Raw genomic sequence first — 17,825 nt, 5'->3', positions numbered from 1 at the left:
TCAACAGCACCAATAAATGTCGACATATATTTTTACGTCGGGATTATAAATTTCAGCGCTGATTTCATCGTTTTCGCCCTCACGAAAACATTCCGCGGACTTGGAAGAGAGAGAAGCGTTTGATTTCAGGACGCTCCTTTGATAGCAGACAATAAATATGTCCTCCTACGTTTTAGAAATGTACGATTTTGAAGATTCGTTACTTTGGATCATTTTTTGAGAATCGAAAGGGACAAAGAAATATTAATAAAAAATAATAATAATAATGATTGTTTGTTTAAATATCATTTATTATATATTGTATAGCTATAAATTATGCCCTAATGCAGTTATCACGAGATATTTATATATATATATACAAATTAAATCTCATCATTAATATCTACGAATTATGATTATAATAATTTACAGTGATACACGTTATAACAATTACAATGGATTACATTACAGTGTGTGCGTACGTGTGTGTGTAGACGTTTGCTCGCATGTTAAAGCGTTCATGGGAATGTTCTTATTTACAGACAAGATTTGATCGACTTAAACGATCAATACGAATATATAACTCTCGATATTGTAGAGATAATAATCATCTTTTAATAATCATCATATAATCATATTTATCTTAAGACTTTCAACTTGGAATACCCAACGAAAACCCCTCAAAAATTATAGCGCTTAATCTTAATTCTCTTATGTTAGACATAATTCTTCGTAAATCCCGAATAACATTCGCAAGTAGTTTGTACGATCACTGGATTTGTGTTTGCGTCCCGTTAACCTGAACTGATTTCAGAACAAAAATCTAACAATTTCGGAGAAGAATTAAAGAACATCCAGCTCGATTAAACTAATGACAACCACAACGATCGGCAACCATATCCTCGTACGTTTTCAAAATAACGTTCTCGTTATCGTCGTAGAAAAGTATGGTAGTACTGAGCAATTTCGTGGGTACACAACAAGGCATTTCAACGCCATCCACCAAACCCAATGAATGAACGATACCTTGTACAGTGGCATGATTTGTTGGTTGTTGTTCTTGACTCAACGGTGACTGGCAAAGACCCTTGCAGTGATAAGCGGAGTATCCTTTGGGTGCAATTATAGAGGAAGAAAGCCCAATTTCCGTAAAATCAACGTAAAGCTCGTATCTCGAACAGGCGGTAGTGTTTCTGTGTCTCCATGTGGGACTCTGCCTCTTCGTTAATCTTCTTTCTCTGCGTTGATTCATATTATCTTTTTCGAATACTTCACTTAATTTCTCGCGCAACATGGCTCTCTCGTAAATTTCCATTGAGGTTAAAACTTGTCTCCTTTTCGTTCTGTGTGAGACTATTTTCTTAGGACATTTTCGAATGTAATTTGTATCTCGTCTATCACGTTCCACGGAATCTTCCCGCCAAATTGATTCGGACCCCTTGTGTTTCCTCTTCTTTCTCGTGAACGTTTCCTTCTCGTGTCTCTGTACCAACAAAGGATCTTCCAACTCGCCCTTCTCTTCTATCTGTTTTTGAATATGCTTCGTCTTTTCTTCCTCCACATCGATTTTATCATCCTCATCACCAAAACGTTTATCATCGTTGTTTCCATACGTGTAGTACTCTGGGACGATTTTCATTTCAGATCGCCTCTCTTTACCGTCGTCGTTGAAGAGAACCAAAATCGGTTGTTTGTTGTGCCGAGATTCACTTCGTCGAAAAAATTCGACGTTCACCTCGTCGTCGAATAAAGTCGTAACTGTTACCAATAGACCGAGATTTGGATCGCTATTCACCCAGGACAGTACCGCTTCCTTGACGTTTAACACCTGTAGAGTTATGTTATAATTGTCTTTTTGATCATTTTAACTTTTAACCATAATAGATTTTCTTTTCTCTTCTTATGTCTATTCAATTTGAATTGGTTAGGAAGATAAATTGATAAAAAAGTAGGGTAATCACTTGGAGAAGGTTGTTGGAAGTATTGAGTCTCAACAAAATTTGTTTTCAAAATAAAAGTGAATTTCATCGTACGAAAAAATTGTTTTTATGCGGAGCTCAACACACTTTTCAATTAATTCATGTATTTTAATTTAATAAATTAGAAATAAATTCTTCCTTTTGCTATATTTATTGTATTTTAATTTGTTAGAAAAATAAATTTGCATATCCACATAACGTAATATAATTAAATATGATATCATAGGAATAAAAAATGGTTTTCGAAGGTCACTTACCTGCCAACCAAAAGTATGTGCCTCAACATAATGAATATTGAGCAACTTGTGACGACTCGGTTCAGCCAGATTTCTCTCATCTAATACTTGATAGACTCTTAACTGATAAGAAGTGATTATCTTGTAAAACGTGAAGATCAAACAAGGAAAATCGTTAGATTTCTTCGACACTTACCAAATAATATGACGACGTAAGCGTTGGTGGCGACTCCGTTTCCGCGGGTATTTTCTTTCTGTAAAGATGTAATTCGGCTTCCAAAATCGACTCATTTACTTCCAGACCGGACACGTTAAAGAAATAAAAATAAGACAAGGAGGTATCTACGAAACAGAAATAATTAATTACTATGTTTTTTCTAAACAAATTATCACGTGGAAAAAAAATATGCCGGAGGTTTGAAAAATTTTGAGTCTCGAAGAAAATCTTTTATTTATAAAAATAAATAACACTTTTCAACCCATTTACGTTATGTAAATGATCGCAATCAGCGATTACTTGGAAAGAAAATTAGGCAGTACAAATTGGGGGATTAAAAGCAGAAATATTTTTTCAAGTATGCACCACTTCCATAAAAATATAATTATATAGATAATTAATATATATATATTATGTATAGTATATATTATTATATTTAAAATTATGTGTGACAGTGGATTAAATTAATAAATTTTTAAAAATAATTTTATTACTGGTGTATATGAGAAGAATCACAGTTGTACGTGTTAAATAAAACAATTTACCCTTCTCAATGAAACTCCGTACGACTTTAGCGTTATAAGGGTTTCGTCCTCTCGTGACACCACTCTCATCGGCAATAGTATTGTACAGTTCCATCATGAATTGTGGTGGTACTTTATGATGAGCCAATTTATCACCCTGGCCACGAATACCAAAGATCTGTAATTTTATTATAATTTTGATTAATATTTTTATCGCCAAATCTCACATACACACATACGCACACACACGCGCGCGAAGTTTTCATTCGTCTTTTTTAACAAAATTATTTCTCAATGATGTAAATGAAAAAAAAAAGAAAAGAAAGAACGTTATAAATCAAGACGGACCTTTTTCAACTTTTCCAATTCGTCTTCCCGTTTCTTCTCGTTACCATTCTCGTTTCCTTCATTGGGTTTACTGAAAGACAAAGTTAACCCTTTCTCCGTCCTTTCCAAATTTTTATCATTATCCTTCAAAATATCTGAGGGAAATGTGTCTTTCTCTCTGGGAGAAAGATGCATTGACAATGACATCATTGGTATCACTAACAATAGCAACAATGCACTTCGCGTCTTCATCGATACGTCTTAAGTTTAATTAGAAACAAAAAAGAAATCCCTTAGCTATAAACAGATATGATATCTTCGAAGTGGTAAACATGAACAACTAAATGTATCCTTTCGAACGGTTGGCTTTCGATCTTCGGGACGACAAATCTGCTTTCTAATGGTAACACAAAATGTTATGTTAGTCATATCGATAGAAACAATATTCTTCGAATATTCTTCGTTGTTTATATAAAACTATAGAAATTTGTATATTTTTTGTAATTATCGTTATTATTATAACTATTATAATTATCAGATTGATCGATAAAGAAAAGAAATCAACATTTTCGTACATTTATAAGCAACGAAGATGTTTCGATGTTTCTATTCAAATGACTCACCCTTAAATAATATTTGATTATACGTGTATATGTGATACAACAAATAATCCCGAATTGGACACCTCTAGATTGATTACGAAACAAGGAAGAAATATCAAAATACACCGTGTTGCTTTTCTGTTAGTCTCGTTCGAAAAAAAGAACAGATAGCTCTGCTTCACCAGACACTTTGCCGAACTCAACGGGACGCTAAGTGGCATATGGGAGGTTTTCGCTGCGAGGAGTCACCTTTATGCTATGCCGGGAGTTGTTCCTTCCCCCGCATTACTCCCCGCTCGACATTGGCGCTTCTCTTTCTTATACACACATACGCATTTATATATACAGAGCCAACGACATATATTCAAGTCCTTAACTTGTCCGCATAATTGTCAACAACGACAACACACCTTGACCCTTTAACCCAGTGTCAAAACAATATTTCTATATCTTTATTTTCTTAATCTTTATGCTAAAATATCTTTAAAAATACTTCAAATTTGTTTACTTCTGTGTCGTTATTATTATTATTATTATTATTATTATTATTATTATTATTATTATTATTATTATTTTTATAAAAAGAAGTTGATCAATTTTAAGTACAAATTTAGTTCATATTTAATATTTGCGCATTTTAATCTACTCTTTAAAAATGTCTAGGAAACAATTTAGTTTTATACACTTTTGTCAAACTAATTGTTATTATTACTCTTATGTAGAAATTGTTATTGGCATCAAATAATCTTGTTTGTATGAATTTCAAATAATATCTCGTAAACAAATTAATTATTTGTAGTCCTAAGAGTCAATTTATCTAGCAAATAAATGATAAATATTTGTTTTCCAGAAATTTGAAAGAGACGGTATTGTAGGCCCCATACTTTGTTATCAACATTGTGAAAAGTCATGTTTGAAAGAAGAAAAGAAAATATTCTAAATCTATTAATAAACTAATAACGATCTTTTGTTTGTACTTTTCTGTTCTCGGTAAAGTGACTTTTGAAACACCCCTTCTCTTACTCTCTCTTTCTATATGTTATTTGTGTGTGTGTGTTATTGAGACGATAGAAATGGCAAAGCGATGATGACAGTGCCGAGCTATTATAAAAAGCACGACGTTTCCTAAATTCTACGGATTCGTAAGCATCGAGCTATGCCCGCGACACGATATTTAGGTGGATGAACGTTTTAGATAATTTGTTGGTTTCTTCTTCTTCTTCTTTTTCTTCTTCTTCTTCTTCTTCTGCTTGTCTTGTTCTTTTTTATTTTATTTTTTATTTTTTATTTTAATGCGAGGGCGATGACTGATCGCAAGTCACGAGCGTATTTTTATGAACCGTTCGCCCACGTTTTCTTTCCTCGCGTATCGAGACTGTCGCCTCGAATTTCATTTAGTTTCGGTCTTTTACTTCTAACTGCATTGCTTGGGAATAACGTATGCGACGAGAACTTATGCTAAACAAGTAAGTACGTACATATATAAAATATAAGATATCCTAACACTTGAATTCAAGAGTAACAATTAAGTTACTTATCTTTACATTACGATTTAGATATTTTATAATATTAATAATCTATTAGATTGTCCCAAAAATTTATTACTTTTTTTCATTAATTAGTTTTACACGTATAAAATTTTCTATTCTGTTATTTTTACTGATAATGAGTCATATATTTTTTCTATAAAGAAAAGTAAGAGAAGAAAATAGATCACATTAGACTGAATGAAATAAAATAAAATAAAAATTATTATGCATATAAAACCTAAAAAAAAATAAGAAACTTTTGAAACGGCCTAATATAAATAGTTATGATAAAGAAAAAAAAAGAGAGAAAGAAAGAGAGAGAGAGAATATGAGAGAGAGAGAGAGAGAGTTATGTAAAATATACGTTTATTTGATAGACGTACTATGTAAGTACATCATTTACGTAAAATATACATAACTATGAAAAAAAAAAATATATATATATATATATTTGTATATTTTTAAATATATTTATATGTATATTATTATACGTTCGGTATGATATAAGGATATAACATCTCATATTGTTAGATCAAAAAATTTCAAAGATTTATTTGAAAATAATTCATTATAATTTGATGAATTAACCTATACATCATTACAACTATTACACGCAAGGACAATGATCATCCTGCCAATTAAAGTAGTGAATTTAATTAATTAATTCTCTTTAGAAAAAAAGACATTACAAAATTTATTAACCACGTAACTAAATGACAGATCTAAAATAAAATGAAATAAAAAATAAAAAATAAAAGTAGATGGATTTTAACATCTCGTTCATTCGCTAAACGTAAAAGGATAATATCTATCCTAAGAACATCTTCGTCTCTGATTCTTATTTTTTCTTGTTGATCAAAAAATTGGTATCTTTTTCAACGATGATTATTTTTTATACGCAAATACATTCCGTTATTTGTATCACTTCGCGTTTCGATCCTCGTCGAGTTCTAAAAGAACGTTTATCGTGTTAAACTATTTTATTTTTCAGATATATATTTTTATCCAATAAAAATATGTTTACATTTAAAACATACAAATGATCGTACCTGTATTCGTGAACTTTGAATCTCGCAGGTGTGCAAGTATGTTGTTTGGAATAAAGACCAGCTAAACATCTGGCTGGGTCTCGTTTGTCACGTAAAATGCAAGTTTCTGTTTCGTTTCCAGGACAACCTCCAACACATTGACCAACATTGATTTCCTGGAGAAATATAATCAGAACAAATATCGTCTTAAGATCAATTGAACAATCCTTTGAAAATTTATTTTATACCACTTACTCTGATTATAGGTTTGACGTCGGTCGTATTGGTACCCTCTTTAATCTCAACTTCACTGAAATCCAACACTTTTTCCATATGATCCATTCGATGACAATTACCGACGCAACTGCATTTCTCAATAACTGGATAGACTTCGTCTCCTTGAAAACATAAAAATTTTTTAAATATTATTTACATTACGATTTCCAATGATACTTCGTTTATATTTTATTTACCATTTGGTCCTTTAACGCTGACTGTGTTATTTCTTGTAGGTTTACAACCAAGATCTTAAAAAAAACAACAAACAAAACATATATAAATGATGTGTATATTATGATTATTTTAATCAAATATTATAATTTAATTAGATTGGTGTGCAGTAATAATCATAATTTTTAAATGTCAAATTTAATGTAATAAAATTTTTCTGTTATCAGGTGTATACCAAGAAATTTCGTGCCATTTTATACAATAGAAACAAATGGTAAACACGAACTTCAAAATAATTAAATTAAAATTAATTAGAAAGAAATCCTAATTATTTTTTTTCCAACCACCAACCAAATATTATTCTTGAAAAATATTTGATAAATAATTTCCAATACCTTTGCCGCAATGTCCTATGCAAACCCCAACATCGATAACGACCTGATACGGTGTACCAGAATGTAAAAGATGCGTATAGGATTCTCTTTTACAAGAGGAATCTGAAGAACACTCGCAAGCATCAACAGCCTCGATAATACGAACTCCCTGCAATGTGGATACTCTTTCCAGTCTAGCAGCCCTTGGTCGACAGTGACCATCTTGCGAACATTTCTGCAAATATTACAACAAATATTTTTTTTCTCTAACAATATAACATCAAAAATATAAATCTAAATCATCCATACTGTAACTATCTTAATCGTTCAATAATTCATACAAAATTATTAAGTCTTTATTTTTTGGAACTAATATAAATCTATCATGTGTAAATATAGTTAGGAACTTATAAAAGAGAAAGGTAGGATTCTCAAAAGACTGTTATGGTGCCCTGGAAAAGAGAGATCTTAAGGAATTTAAAAATACTGATAATAAAACTCTTGGTTCGTGTAAACGAATCATGTTAATCATATTACATGTTAATTACTCTTTTCATATTCCTTATAATATGAAAATAGACTCAATAATTATTTGTTTTTTTTCTTTTAGGGATATTATAATAATTTCTTAAAGATAGATCGAATATATTATTTTTCATATGGATCATTTGCCCTTCTGGATCTTAAAGGAACGTGATTCTTGGGATTTAGTATGTGGACAGGCTGGCGCCCACGTTTGCTGACCCAAGACGATTCGACCTTCCAAGGACGCAAAACACATCGTCCTCAAGCAGCCCTCTTTCCTCTCCTCTCTCTTCTCTCTCCTTTCTCTTTCTCTTCTCCTTTGCATATCGCGTGCAACACCATCATCTTCTCAACTTGTTTCTCACTCCTGGAGAGAAGCGTGGGTGAGCTGCAAGATCGTAAATACACCAATCGGATTGCATTACGTGACAAAAATAACCTCCTCCACCCAAGCAAGGAAGCGATACGCGAAGGAACACTCCAAATACTCATCCTCTGAACAGGATCTATTTCTTCGGATCTTCTCTTATTGAACTCAAACATATACCAAAAATTTGTAATTATTTTCTATTACTCTATTAATAAATAATAGAAAATTACTTTTAAAAATTATAATAAAATAATAACAAAAAGAATAGCAATTTTTTAGTATTAACAATGAATTCTTACAATTTTTTTTTAATATTAATATTAAATTATTATAAAATCACTTTACAATCGATTTAAGAAGATACATATAAAATAAAATTATTCCATACGTACACGCGTATAAAAAATTTAAATAATAATATATTAATTAAATATATCATTTTCAATATGTTTTATTATGTATTTTTTTTTTTTTTTTTAATATGCACGATAACTTAGGAAACTACCTTACCGACCGACATAACTAATTATATTTTATTTTTAAGAAAAAAACAATAATGTGTTTAATTATTATTTTTATAATTTTGAATATTTTCCTTTGTCATTAATTACTATTTCATTCAAAAAGATCATTTATCTGTATATTATCTACATTACTTTCTAAATTTTTTACTTGTGTTTCTATTGCATTCATTATTTTTTTAAATTGTTCTTTTTTTTAGAGTAAAAAAATGAATAATTTTTTTATAGTTAAAAAACCCCATCAAACGTAAGGTGTGAGTTGTTGGTAGAATCGTGCAGATTGTTCGATCGCGCGATATCTGACGTGGCCACATTCCAGCTTCTGGATTGGTCAAACTCATGCATCATAAATCTGCAATACGTTCCAGTCCTTTCGTAACCCTTCATGGCCCTTGGCATAATCGGCCGATATTACTGGACTCTCTAACTATATATACTCCTCTTAATATCAAAATTCTTTCAAAATCGAACTTTGAAATATGTCTGCTTGTACTGCACACTGTAATCAGGTTTCTATTTTTCTTTTTTCTTCTCTGCTTTCTACTTTGATTTATAGAAATACATGATCGTAAATTCAAACGATTCTACATTTCACTGATTGTGAAATTATAATTATTTGATAATAACCACAAATTTTTGTTAAGCTCATTCAAGGATCAAATAATCATTGAGGTATTGTTTAAATTAGTTTGATAAGTCAACATAAAAATTTTTCATTATTGGAAACGTATTTAGATTGTCTAAAATTTTTTAAAAATTTTTCATCGTACATGCAGATATACGTATAGTATTCTTCTAATAATTTTTATTATACATTTTCGATTCTTTTTAGTGTTAAAAAAAATCTTCAAAATATTTTCTTATCGGATGAGGCTTTCGATAAGCTTAGTTCTGACCTTATAGAATCACTTATTGTTGAAATTTGTTGAATTTGTCTGGTTTTTTGTCGAGTTCAATGACCACCTAATTGCCGACATTATTCTTTTCTTTTATTTTCTTTCCTTTCCTTTTCTTTTCTTTTCTTTTTCCTGTTTCCTTTTTCCTTTTTCTTTTTTCTTTTTCCTTTTTTCTTTTTTCTTTTTTCTTTTTTCCTTTTTCCTTTTTCTTTCTTTTGCAATTTTCTGATTCATTTTCAAAAAAATTTGCCCTGGCAAAGAGCCATTCTCCATTTTCAAACAACCATAAGAATCCAGAGCGTGGAATTCGAATGAGACTCATGGACCGGTTCGATAAACTTCAATCCGGCAGGATGGGCTTTTTGTTCGTATGGAACCTGATGCGGCAATCAGCCGCGCAGTGTTTTTGCACCTGGTGCATCCCGCAAATATGAGTCACAGATTACGCATAGTCACGTAGGCCCTCCCGAATGTTGCTGCATTCCTGCTTCAATATGCACCTAAAATGTCTTTTATTTTTGTTCTAAGTCTTTTCCTTAACACCTCCATTATCATCGTTTGATCGTCATTTTATTAGACTAATTTTATTAAATGTATTCTTAAGATAGCATTTAATAACATTTCATTTAAGATGTTGATAAGATTGCAACAACGAATCATAGGTGAAATTAATTTCATTATTTTATAGTAAATTAAATATTAGGAGTTCTTACTGTAAATTTGTTTTTAAAAAATTTTTTGAAAGCATCATGTAAATTGTAGATATTTTAAGAATTAAATTAAATAGTTTTTAAAACAATTTTTGTATTAACTAATTTTCCTGCGTTTTGTTGATTTACGTTAAAAAATGTTTCCTAGTTTGATTGAAAATATTTACCTGAACAGCCGGTTTGCTAGCATCACCGGGATCGTCAGAAACATGTCGAGGACAGAGCTTTCGACAATGTCCGATATCAATTTGTATAACTTCTCCAGATATTCCTAAAAAAAATTAAATACGTTAATACTCTGAAGAGAACGAACATAAAAATCATAAATATTTGGAAATAATTTTAAAAATATTGAAATATCCATTGAATATTCTGTATTGACATATCTATATACAGATTATGAAGTACTGTAACTACTGTATTTTGAATATGTAATTCGAAAATTTTGTAACACTTTGCATTTATTTATTCTACAACCACAAATATTATTAGAATTTATTTTCAATAGAAATATAAAAAATATAGTCAACAAATTTCCTGATTACTAAAATTTCCTTTTACGTATATTATAATTCAATATCATTAATAAAAATATAAGTTTTATTATAAATGTGATATAAATGATGTCATAAATAGTCTTAAATGAAATAAATCGTAAGAATTAACAATGATAGGTTCTTATAAAATTAAATTAAATAGTCAACAGGGTGAAAAAATTTGTTCTATCAATTTATATTTCTATGATTTATTAAATCGTAAAAAAATATATACAAGCAAATGCTTGTATAAATTTCCTCTTAAATTAATAACTGCACTAGTTACATTTATTTTTCAAATAAATATACTGACGTATGTATTTAACTATGATATATTGTCGGTAATTTAGTGAACCCACAAATAACACTTCCACGAAATATTAATCCCTTCATTCTCAATCTCTTACATACTAACTCATTTCTCAAGTTAATGTCTCTCGAGGTCCGCAAGATTTTATTACGGTCAATGAATCGAAGAAGAGGAATGTTCTTATAATTAATTACGATCGATATGGTCAAAGCGATCCGCCGAGAAGAAATTCTGGTCGTTGAAACGAGCCGGCATTCTAAATCACGAATTAGTGATGATGTGTGCTCGTATGTGTGTATGTGATATGCGAAAATACCGGACGTTCCATCACCCTCAACATCGACACCGGGCGTCAATTGATTGAACACCCAATAATAATTTTGCTCGATGGTGTCCAACGAAGACAAGGTCATATTTTCTAACGACGAACGAGCCCACGATGCATTATGCAACCTACTTTTTATTTTTTATCCCTTTATTTTTTGTCGCTAAGGAATTGCTTACGTAATCTTAACGCGATGTATGTCCATTCTCTGCATTATTTTAATTTATATTCGTCGAAGAGTAATATTAATCAAATATAACTTACCATAACCGACGTCAATCAGTTTCTCATGCCTCGCACAGCAAAGATGTTGTCGTACTTCCTCCGTATGAGCTTTTCCCGCCAAATCCTTCTCGCTGAAAGCTACAAAACAAACAAAATTTTTAAAAATCGATTGATTCATTTAAAAACTATCAATATCAATCTTTAACCGTTAAGAAATAAATAGTTACTAGTAAGAAACTATATTGCAATCAATTATAATAGATTTTCTATGTGAATTAGATAAAATAGAAAAAAAGAAGATAGAAAAATTCTTTAACAAGAAATAGAAAAGTAAGCAACACTTGTTATTACGTTGTCGCACAACCTGCTAGTGTGGATAGCCTACCTAATCGTATATTGGCGAGAAAAATCAGAGCAAAACTGCCGAGGACGCTCCACCATCCCCTCGTGCTTTGCATTCGCATCGGTACGAAAATAAAGATGGACCTTTATTTATAAAGAAAAAAAAAGAACAGAAAAAAATTCTACGATACAATTTATAAACTCAAATTCTTTATTTGTTCTCTCTCTCTCCCCCTCTCTCCTTCTCTCTAATCTTGTTATCGGGTTAATCAACGATAATGTGTAATTATCACTGTCGTTATCTCATTAGAAATATTTGCCGAAATGACTAGAGGATAAAACGTTGATGTAACACGCGGACTAGCCTAGGAAATGAATTGCTCAAAGAAGACTTAGACCGTACGATCGATCACGATATCGGTTCTTGCCCACGCAGGTTGCGATCTGCGCGAAGACTGGCCGTCTGGTTGGTGCTACCAGCTCAGATCTCGCTCAGACGGTGAGGCGTCCGGCTGACAGCCGGATCTCTATTAATCTCGTTTGGTACGGAACGTCGGGGCCCTCCTGATGAGCCGTCCATCACTTTGCCTTTGCCGACTTTGCCGGCAATCACTCCGAGATCATTTCGCTGAACCTGCTCGCTTGCTTGCCCTCCTGCCTGCTCGTTTGCCTGCCCACTTACTTGCTTGCCTGCCTGCTTGCTTGCCTATCTGTCTGTCCTTATCTTACACATCCGACCAAATCAGTTATTTTACATCTACAATGACGCATAGATTTTATATCAATATCGTAAATATTCACATATACAGTTAACGGAAGTCATAAAACCAAACCGTTTAAACATCACAATTGGTTAACTCCAATTCTACAAAATTATTGTTTTACCTGATTTTCTTCTCGTCATCATGTTTATAGATGAACATTTTTTATATTTGAAAAAATGTATATCTCTGATATTAATTTATGATCGATTTAAAACTTTCTCTAAATTCAAATGAACGATATTGTTTAATTGTGAGTTTAACAATAAGTGAGTATTTGTCGATACAAAATTTAATAAAGAAATGGAATTTTTGTTAATTACAACTATAGAGGGAGCGTTCTTGATTGATCGAAATTTTTTTTAACTCTACAAAATATTTTCAATTAGAAATTGCATTGAATTTTAAGTGATCAGTTGGAACGATCAATTTCAACTGCTTTTATATTTTACTTTAAATTTAATAACATGTTTCCTAATGTTTTCTTTACTGCAGAACGTCAGCAAAATAGTTTTCATATTAATTAATCATATTCAAAATTAAAATATCTAACAAAATTATTAAAAAGAAAAAGAAAGTTTTGCAAAGACGTTTTTTTCGTGAAATTTATTTGTTCACAAATTTCTTTTTTTTCACCGTCGACACTAATGCAACGAAAGTATACAAAAAGAACAAAGATGAGAAGATTATTCATTTGGTCATTCTATCACGTTCCTTTTTTTGTTAAATCACCTACTCTCCTTCAGCGTAATTTACCACCAATGCCTTGACCGGCTGCATCATCATTGTTGATTGCATCAAGGGACTTCTTAACGTTCTCGACTCATTAACACCCCTTCAGTATTACCGCAAAGAATAATTCCAAGTCATTATCGTTATTTATAAATCACCGCATCAATCTCATTGTCAGATTCGTCCTCAGGCTCGGATCGATCTGTTAAAATATCCGTTAAAAGTTTATATTTTTATTGTATTTTTTATTTTAAATAAATTTTATGAAACCATAACGTATTTCCTATAAATAAAAATAATTTATTATTTGTTATATATATAAAGATCATGAATATTTAAAGTTACATAATTTTATAATGTTAAAAATTTCTTTATTTATTATTAAAATATTTTTATTTAATATTAAACATTAGATATTTTTTATTATTTATCGACACAATAAAATAAAATAATATTTAAATGTACTCACACACATAAAAAAAATTTGTTTCTAGTAATCTACATTACCGACGATTTGCTGGACCACGCTGGGTTATAAATGTTAAATAGTCATGTAATTTATTGAAATACTTTTTTTCTAATGAGCGATTAAGATATTTTTTATTGTTTTATTTTTTATAAACAATACAAGCTAATTATGTCAATGAAACTTTTTGTATTCTTTTCTTGTATCTTTGATTCAATTGAAATTTGTTTGTACTTTTTTTAGGTTATATCGAAGATGTTAATTATCAATTTATTTTTCTTCACATAAATTTGTTATTAAAAATTGATAGAATAAATTTTTAACCGTTGTTCTATTTTAGAATGTCACCTAAAGTTAGAAAAAGTTTATCATCATTAACGACATGTGAGAAATGTCAGTGCATTTATAGCCAAAATGATGTAATCTTACATGAATCTAACTGTCCACCTTCCTTTGACAATTGGAATCACAGCTTCATTTTCAATGATACTTTACATAGTACATTAGAAATTTATAAGGCTCCAGGTATATATATCATTGATTACACTAATTTAATATGACTTCATATTTTTAAGTTAATACCTTATTTGATTAGTGCCAACAAATATATCTGCACAAGATTTAAACGACATGGTCTTTATATCACAGACTGTAATGCAGTTATGCAATATTGCCATAGCAGATCCTGTTATTATTGCGACAAAAAATAGCATTATTGTTAAAATAGCTTGGCTTGCCAATGACAAATCATTATTGAGCGTTTCTTTACCTAAATCTAGTAAGTTAAAAATCTTTACGTTTAATTTATTTATATTATTGAAGAGATATGATGCGCGTAATCGCTTAATATTTTTAGCTATTGAACTAAACAACTTAAAAGATTTAATTAAAATACAAAGTGCAAAGGTCAATATATCTGCAGCTAAGGAATTTATTGTCAAATGTACTGGGAAACACGCATTATTGTATATGTCTACTGATTTGGAGATACTTTTTAAAAACTCTAATGAAGGCAAAATATTTTGTGTTGGGAATAAGATAAGCATCTCCTATTATGGAAGAAAATTGATATACGTGATCGTAGCAGCTTCAATAGATCAGAATGATGACACAACACACGTGGATGACGATTTATTAACGGCTTTCAATTGTTTGCATTTAACTACAGATAAATCCAATGTTAAATATTACAAGGCTTTGTATTCTACAAAATATATCATTCAGAACGATGTATCAATAACTGAGGAAGAACAGAAAAAAGTAATGTATAAAATAGAAGATATAGGAGGATATAATGATTTAATAGCAGATATAAAAGATGTAATAGATATTGCATTAAATAAATGTAATATTGGTGATTTTTTTTTCGGCAAAGGAATTTTACTTTATGGTCCTCCTGGAGTTGGCAAATCTATGATCGCTAATGCTATTATATCTGAGTACAACATCAACTCTTTTAATGTTCACAGTTCAGACATTTATAGTAAATCTATGGATGAAGCTGAAAGGAAGCTGAAAGACATTTTTACTGAAGCAAAAGATAATACTCCATGTATAATACTTTTGGAAGATATCGATACATTATGTCCAAAGAGGAGTAGCTCAAGTACAGATCAGGGAAGAAGAGTTCTTGCTACGATAAAATCACTTTTCGATGAATTACAAAATACAAAAGATAATATTATTATAATAGCTACAACATCGAAAATTGAATTTGTAGATGTGTCTTTAAGAAGACCTGGAAGAATAGATAAAGAATTTGAAGTTTATGTACCTCTTCAGAGTACACGCTTAGAAATATTATCAAAGTTACTCAAAAGAATACCAAATACTTTGTTACAACAAGATTTAATAAATATATCTTTTTCCACTCATGGATTTGTTGGTGCTGACATATATGGCTTGTGTTCGCATGCATTGATGGCTGCCGTTAAACGTCAGCATTCTATTAATGTTATCGATACTAAAACAAACTATGAAATAAATGTAACAATAGATGATTTTAATAAAGCTTTAACTGTAACTAAACCATCTGCAATGAAAGAAATTTTGGTTGAAGTTCCTACGGTTAGATGGTCGGATATAGGTGGACAAAGAGAATTAAAATTAAAATTAAAACAATCCATTGAGTGGCCTTTGAGAAATTCTGAAGCATTCACCAGAATGGGAATTACCCCACCTAGAGGAGTGCTTATGTTCGGTCCACCCGGTTGTTCCAAAACCATGATCGCCAAAGCTCTTGCTACAGAAAGCAAACTCAATTTTTTAAACATCAGGGTAATCTATTTAACAATAAATATTTTCTTTTACTATGATATATTAAATACAATTGCTACTATTTATAGGGTCCAGAACTATTCTCAAAGTGGGTTGGTGAATCCGAGAAAGCTGTACGTGATGTTTTTCATAAAGCTCGACAGGTTGCACCCTCTATCATTTTTATAGATGAAATCGATGCCCTTGGGGGAGAAAGAGGATCTTCATCGGGTAGTAATGGAAGTAACGTTGAACAACGGGTCTTAGCTCAATTACTTACAGAATTAGATGGCGTCACTGCTTTAGGAAATGTTACATTAGTAGCAGCCACGAATCGTCCTGATAAAATAGACAAAGTTTGTATTTGATATGCAATCTATATTTAATTCAAATATTTTTAACTAATGCATCATTCATTTTATCAGGCTCTTCTTCGTCCTGGTCGTTTAGATAGAATAATTTACGTTAAATTACCAGATTGTCAAACGAGACAAGAAATCTTTGAAATAAAGCTCAAAAAAATGCCAATCGCAGAAGATGTAAATATACTGGATTTAGTCGAGCTTACTGAAGGTTATTCAGGAGCTGAAATTCAAGCAATATGTCATGAAGCAGCAATAAATTCCCTCGAAGAGAACTTAGACGCTGCTATTGTTACGAAAGATCATTTTAAAGTAGCATTATCAATAGTGACACCAAGAACGCCAACATCTCTTATACAATTATACGAAAACTATATAAATAAAGTATAATAAATAAATTATATATGATAATAATAATAATATATTTTTATTACATATTTCCAGTTTATATTAGGGCTTCTCAAATTTTTCCACTTAGCGACATTATATAGAGTTCCTTTGGAAATTCCTGATTTATACAATATTACAATTTCAAGATACATTTACATGCATATCATTGTGAATAAAACAAATGATATAATTTGTAGGATTTATCAATAATGAGTACAAGTTAAAAAGAAACTGAAATTGGAAGTTAAAATTAGTTACATTAGTTTTTAAACAATGTCGGTGATCATTAAATGCATGCTTCTGATTCATGATACGTCATATTATCTCTTAAAATATTATTAGTAAGCTTTTTACTGTTTTTTTTCTAGATACTACAAAGATATTTGATATTTTATAAATGACTATTAAATTTGTTATAATTGCTGTCAATCTAATCCACCAGTTTGCTGTTATCCAGCTTTGCCACTATATGATCCTTGCTTTTGTCATAAACCATAACCCGTTTGTGTATCATTACCTGCACCATTTCCACCTCTACACTCCGGTCCTCTTTTCGATAAAAATTATTAATGTCCTTCATCCTAATATTTTTGTCTATCCTCGGTTAAAAAAGAACTTTTTCTTAATTGAAATTATCATATCATCGTTATACGATTCAATTTCATTTATCTTAATGATGATTTTCAATAGTTATACCATCAACTTCACAAATTTTTCTTTGCAAGTTCGATTTTGTTTTTGTAAAATTCGTAAACTTAGGAAAATTTTCATGAAATTATAATACATCTTAATTAAGAAACATGTTGGTGATGGTAAAATGTCGAGGTACATACGACAAAAAAGCTTTGAAGGC

General features: G+C 30.7%; 3 protein-coding genes and 1 long non-coding RNA gene across 5 annotated transcripts; 1 reads left to right on the top strand and 3 right to left on the bottom strand.

Moving 5' to 3' along the window:
• Positions 1–272: 272 nt before the first annotated feature.
• Positions 273–4,319, bottom strand: LOC122516817 (bone morphogenetic protein 10-like). The gene is made up of 6 exons (XM_043634980.1): positions 3,886–4,319; positions 3,284–3,659; positions 2,957–3,113; positions 2,391–2,536; positions 2,216–2,317; positions 273–1,807 (listed from the first exon to the last, which is right to left on the bottom strand). The coding sequence occupies exons 2-6, from the start codon at positions 3,512–3,514 to the stop codon at positions 848–850; spliced, it is 1,596 nt and encodes a 531-aa protein (XP_043490915.1). The 5' UTR covers positions 3,515–3,659; positions 3,886–4,319; the 3' UTR covers positions 273–847.
• A 1,598-nt stretch (positions 4,320–5,917) lies between these two features.
• LOC122516840 lies at positions 5,918–12,541 on the bottom strand. The gene is made up of 8 exons (XM_043635027.1): positions 12,049–12,541; positions 11,703–11,801; positions 10,435–10,538; positions 7,267–7,480; positions 6,895–6,948; positions 6,677–6,819; positions 6,443–6,597; positions 5,918–6,343 (listed from the first exon to the last, which is right to left on the bottom strand). Exons 1-8 carry the CDS (start codon positions 12,125–12,127, stop codon positions 6,286–6,288), a joined length of 906 nt encoding a protein of 301 aa, XP_043490962.1. The 5' UTR covers positions 12,128–12,541; the 3' UTR covers positions 5,918–6,285.
• An 816-nt stretch (positions 12,542–13,357) lies between these two features.
• LOC122516866 lies at positions 13,358–14,480 on the bottom strand. Its single transcript, XR_006303676.1, has 3 exons — positions 14,394–14,480; positions 13,968–14,312; positions 13,358–13,700 (listed from the first exon to the last, which is right to left on the bottom strand). It is a non-coding gene; the product is annotated as an uncharacterized LOC122516866 (long non-coding RNA).
• On the top strand, positions 13,999–16,983 carry LOC122516805 (ATPase family protein 2 homolog). 2 transcript variants are annotated; one of them, XM_043634949.1, is made up of 6 exons: positions 13,999–14,051; positions 14,305–14,489; positions 14,560–14,742; positions 14,821–16,241; positions 16,310–16,576; positions 16,646–16,983. In XM_043634949.1, the coding sequence occupies exons 2-6, from the start codon at positions 14,306–14,308 to the stop codon at positions 16,970–16,972; spliced, it is 2,382 nt and encodes a 793-aa protein (XP_043490884.1). In that variant the 5' UTR covers positions 13,999–14,051; position 14,305; the 3' UTR covers positions 16,973–16,983. The 2 variants fall into 2 exon arrangements, with proteins under 2 accessions (XP_043490884.1, XP_043490885.1); XM_043634950.1 differs by lacking the exon at positions 13,999–14,051 and having other exon boundaries at positions 14,399–14,489; positions 14,613–14,742.
• The last annotated feature ends 842 nt before the right edge of the window (positions 16,984–17,825 follow it).

Source organism: Polistes fuscatus, unplaced genomic scaffold (assembly GCF_010416935.1).
Source record: "Polistes fuscatus isolate 324 unplaced genomic scaffold, CU_Pfus_HIC Scaffold2, whole genome shotgun sequence".
Taxonomy (NCBI): Eukaryota; Metazoa; Arthropoda; class Insecta; order Hymenoptera; family Vespidae; genus Polistes; species Polistes fuscatus.
The sequence above is the reverse complement of the archived record's forward strand: the minus strand, read 5'-3'. Positions and strand labels throughout refer to the sequence as shown.

Excerpts from the sequence above, each read along its gene's own strand:
- LOC122516840 (XM_043635027.1), bottom strand. The coding sequence starts at position 12,127 with ATGCGAATGCAAAGCACGAGGGGATGGTGGAGCGTCCTCGGCAGTTTT. Across the intron at positions 10,539-11,702 it reads ACTGATTGACGTCGGTTATG|GAATATCTGGAGAAGTTATA; the intron begins GTAAGTTATATT and ends AATTTTTTTTAG. Across the intron at positions 6,344-6,442 it reads TTCAAAGTTCACGAATACAG|AACTCGACGAGGATCGAAAC; the intron begins GTACGATCATTT and ends ACGTTCTTTTAG.
- LOC122516817 (XM_043634980.1), bottom strand. The coding sequence starts at position 3,514 with ATGAAGACGCGAAGTGCATTGTTGCTATTGTTAGTGATACCAATGATG. Across the intron at positions 2,318-2,390 it reads TTACGTCGTCATATTATTTG|TTAAGAGTCTATCAAGTATT; the intron begins GTAAGTGTCGAA and ends ACTTCTTATCAG. Across the intron at positions 1,808-2,215 it reads CACATACTTTTGGTTGGCAG|GTGTTAAACGTCAAGGAAGC; the intron begins GTAAGTGACCTT and ends ATAACTCTACAG.
- LOC122516805 (XM_043634949.1), top strand. The coding sequence starts at position 14,306 with ATGTCACCTAAAGTTAGAAAAAGTTTATCATCATTAACGACATGTGAG. Across the intron at positions 16,242-16,309 it reads TCAATTTTTTAAACATCAGG|GGTCCAGAACTATTCTCAAA; the intron begins GTAATCTATTTA and ends TACTATTTATAG. Across the intron at positions 16,577-16,645 it reads GTCCTGATAAAATAGACAAA|GCTCTTCTTCGTCCTGGTCG; the intron begins GTTTGTATTTGA and ends TCATTTTATCAG.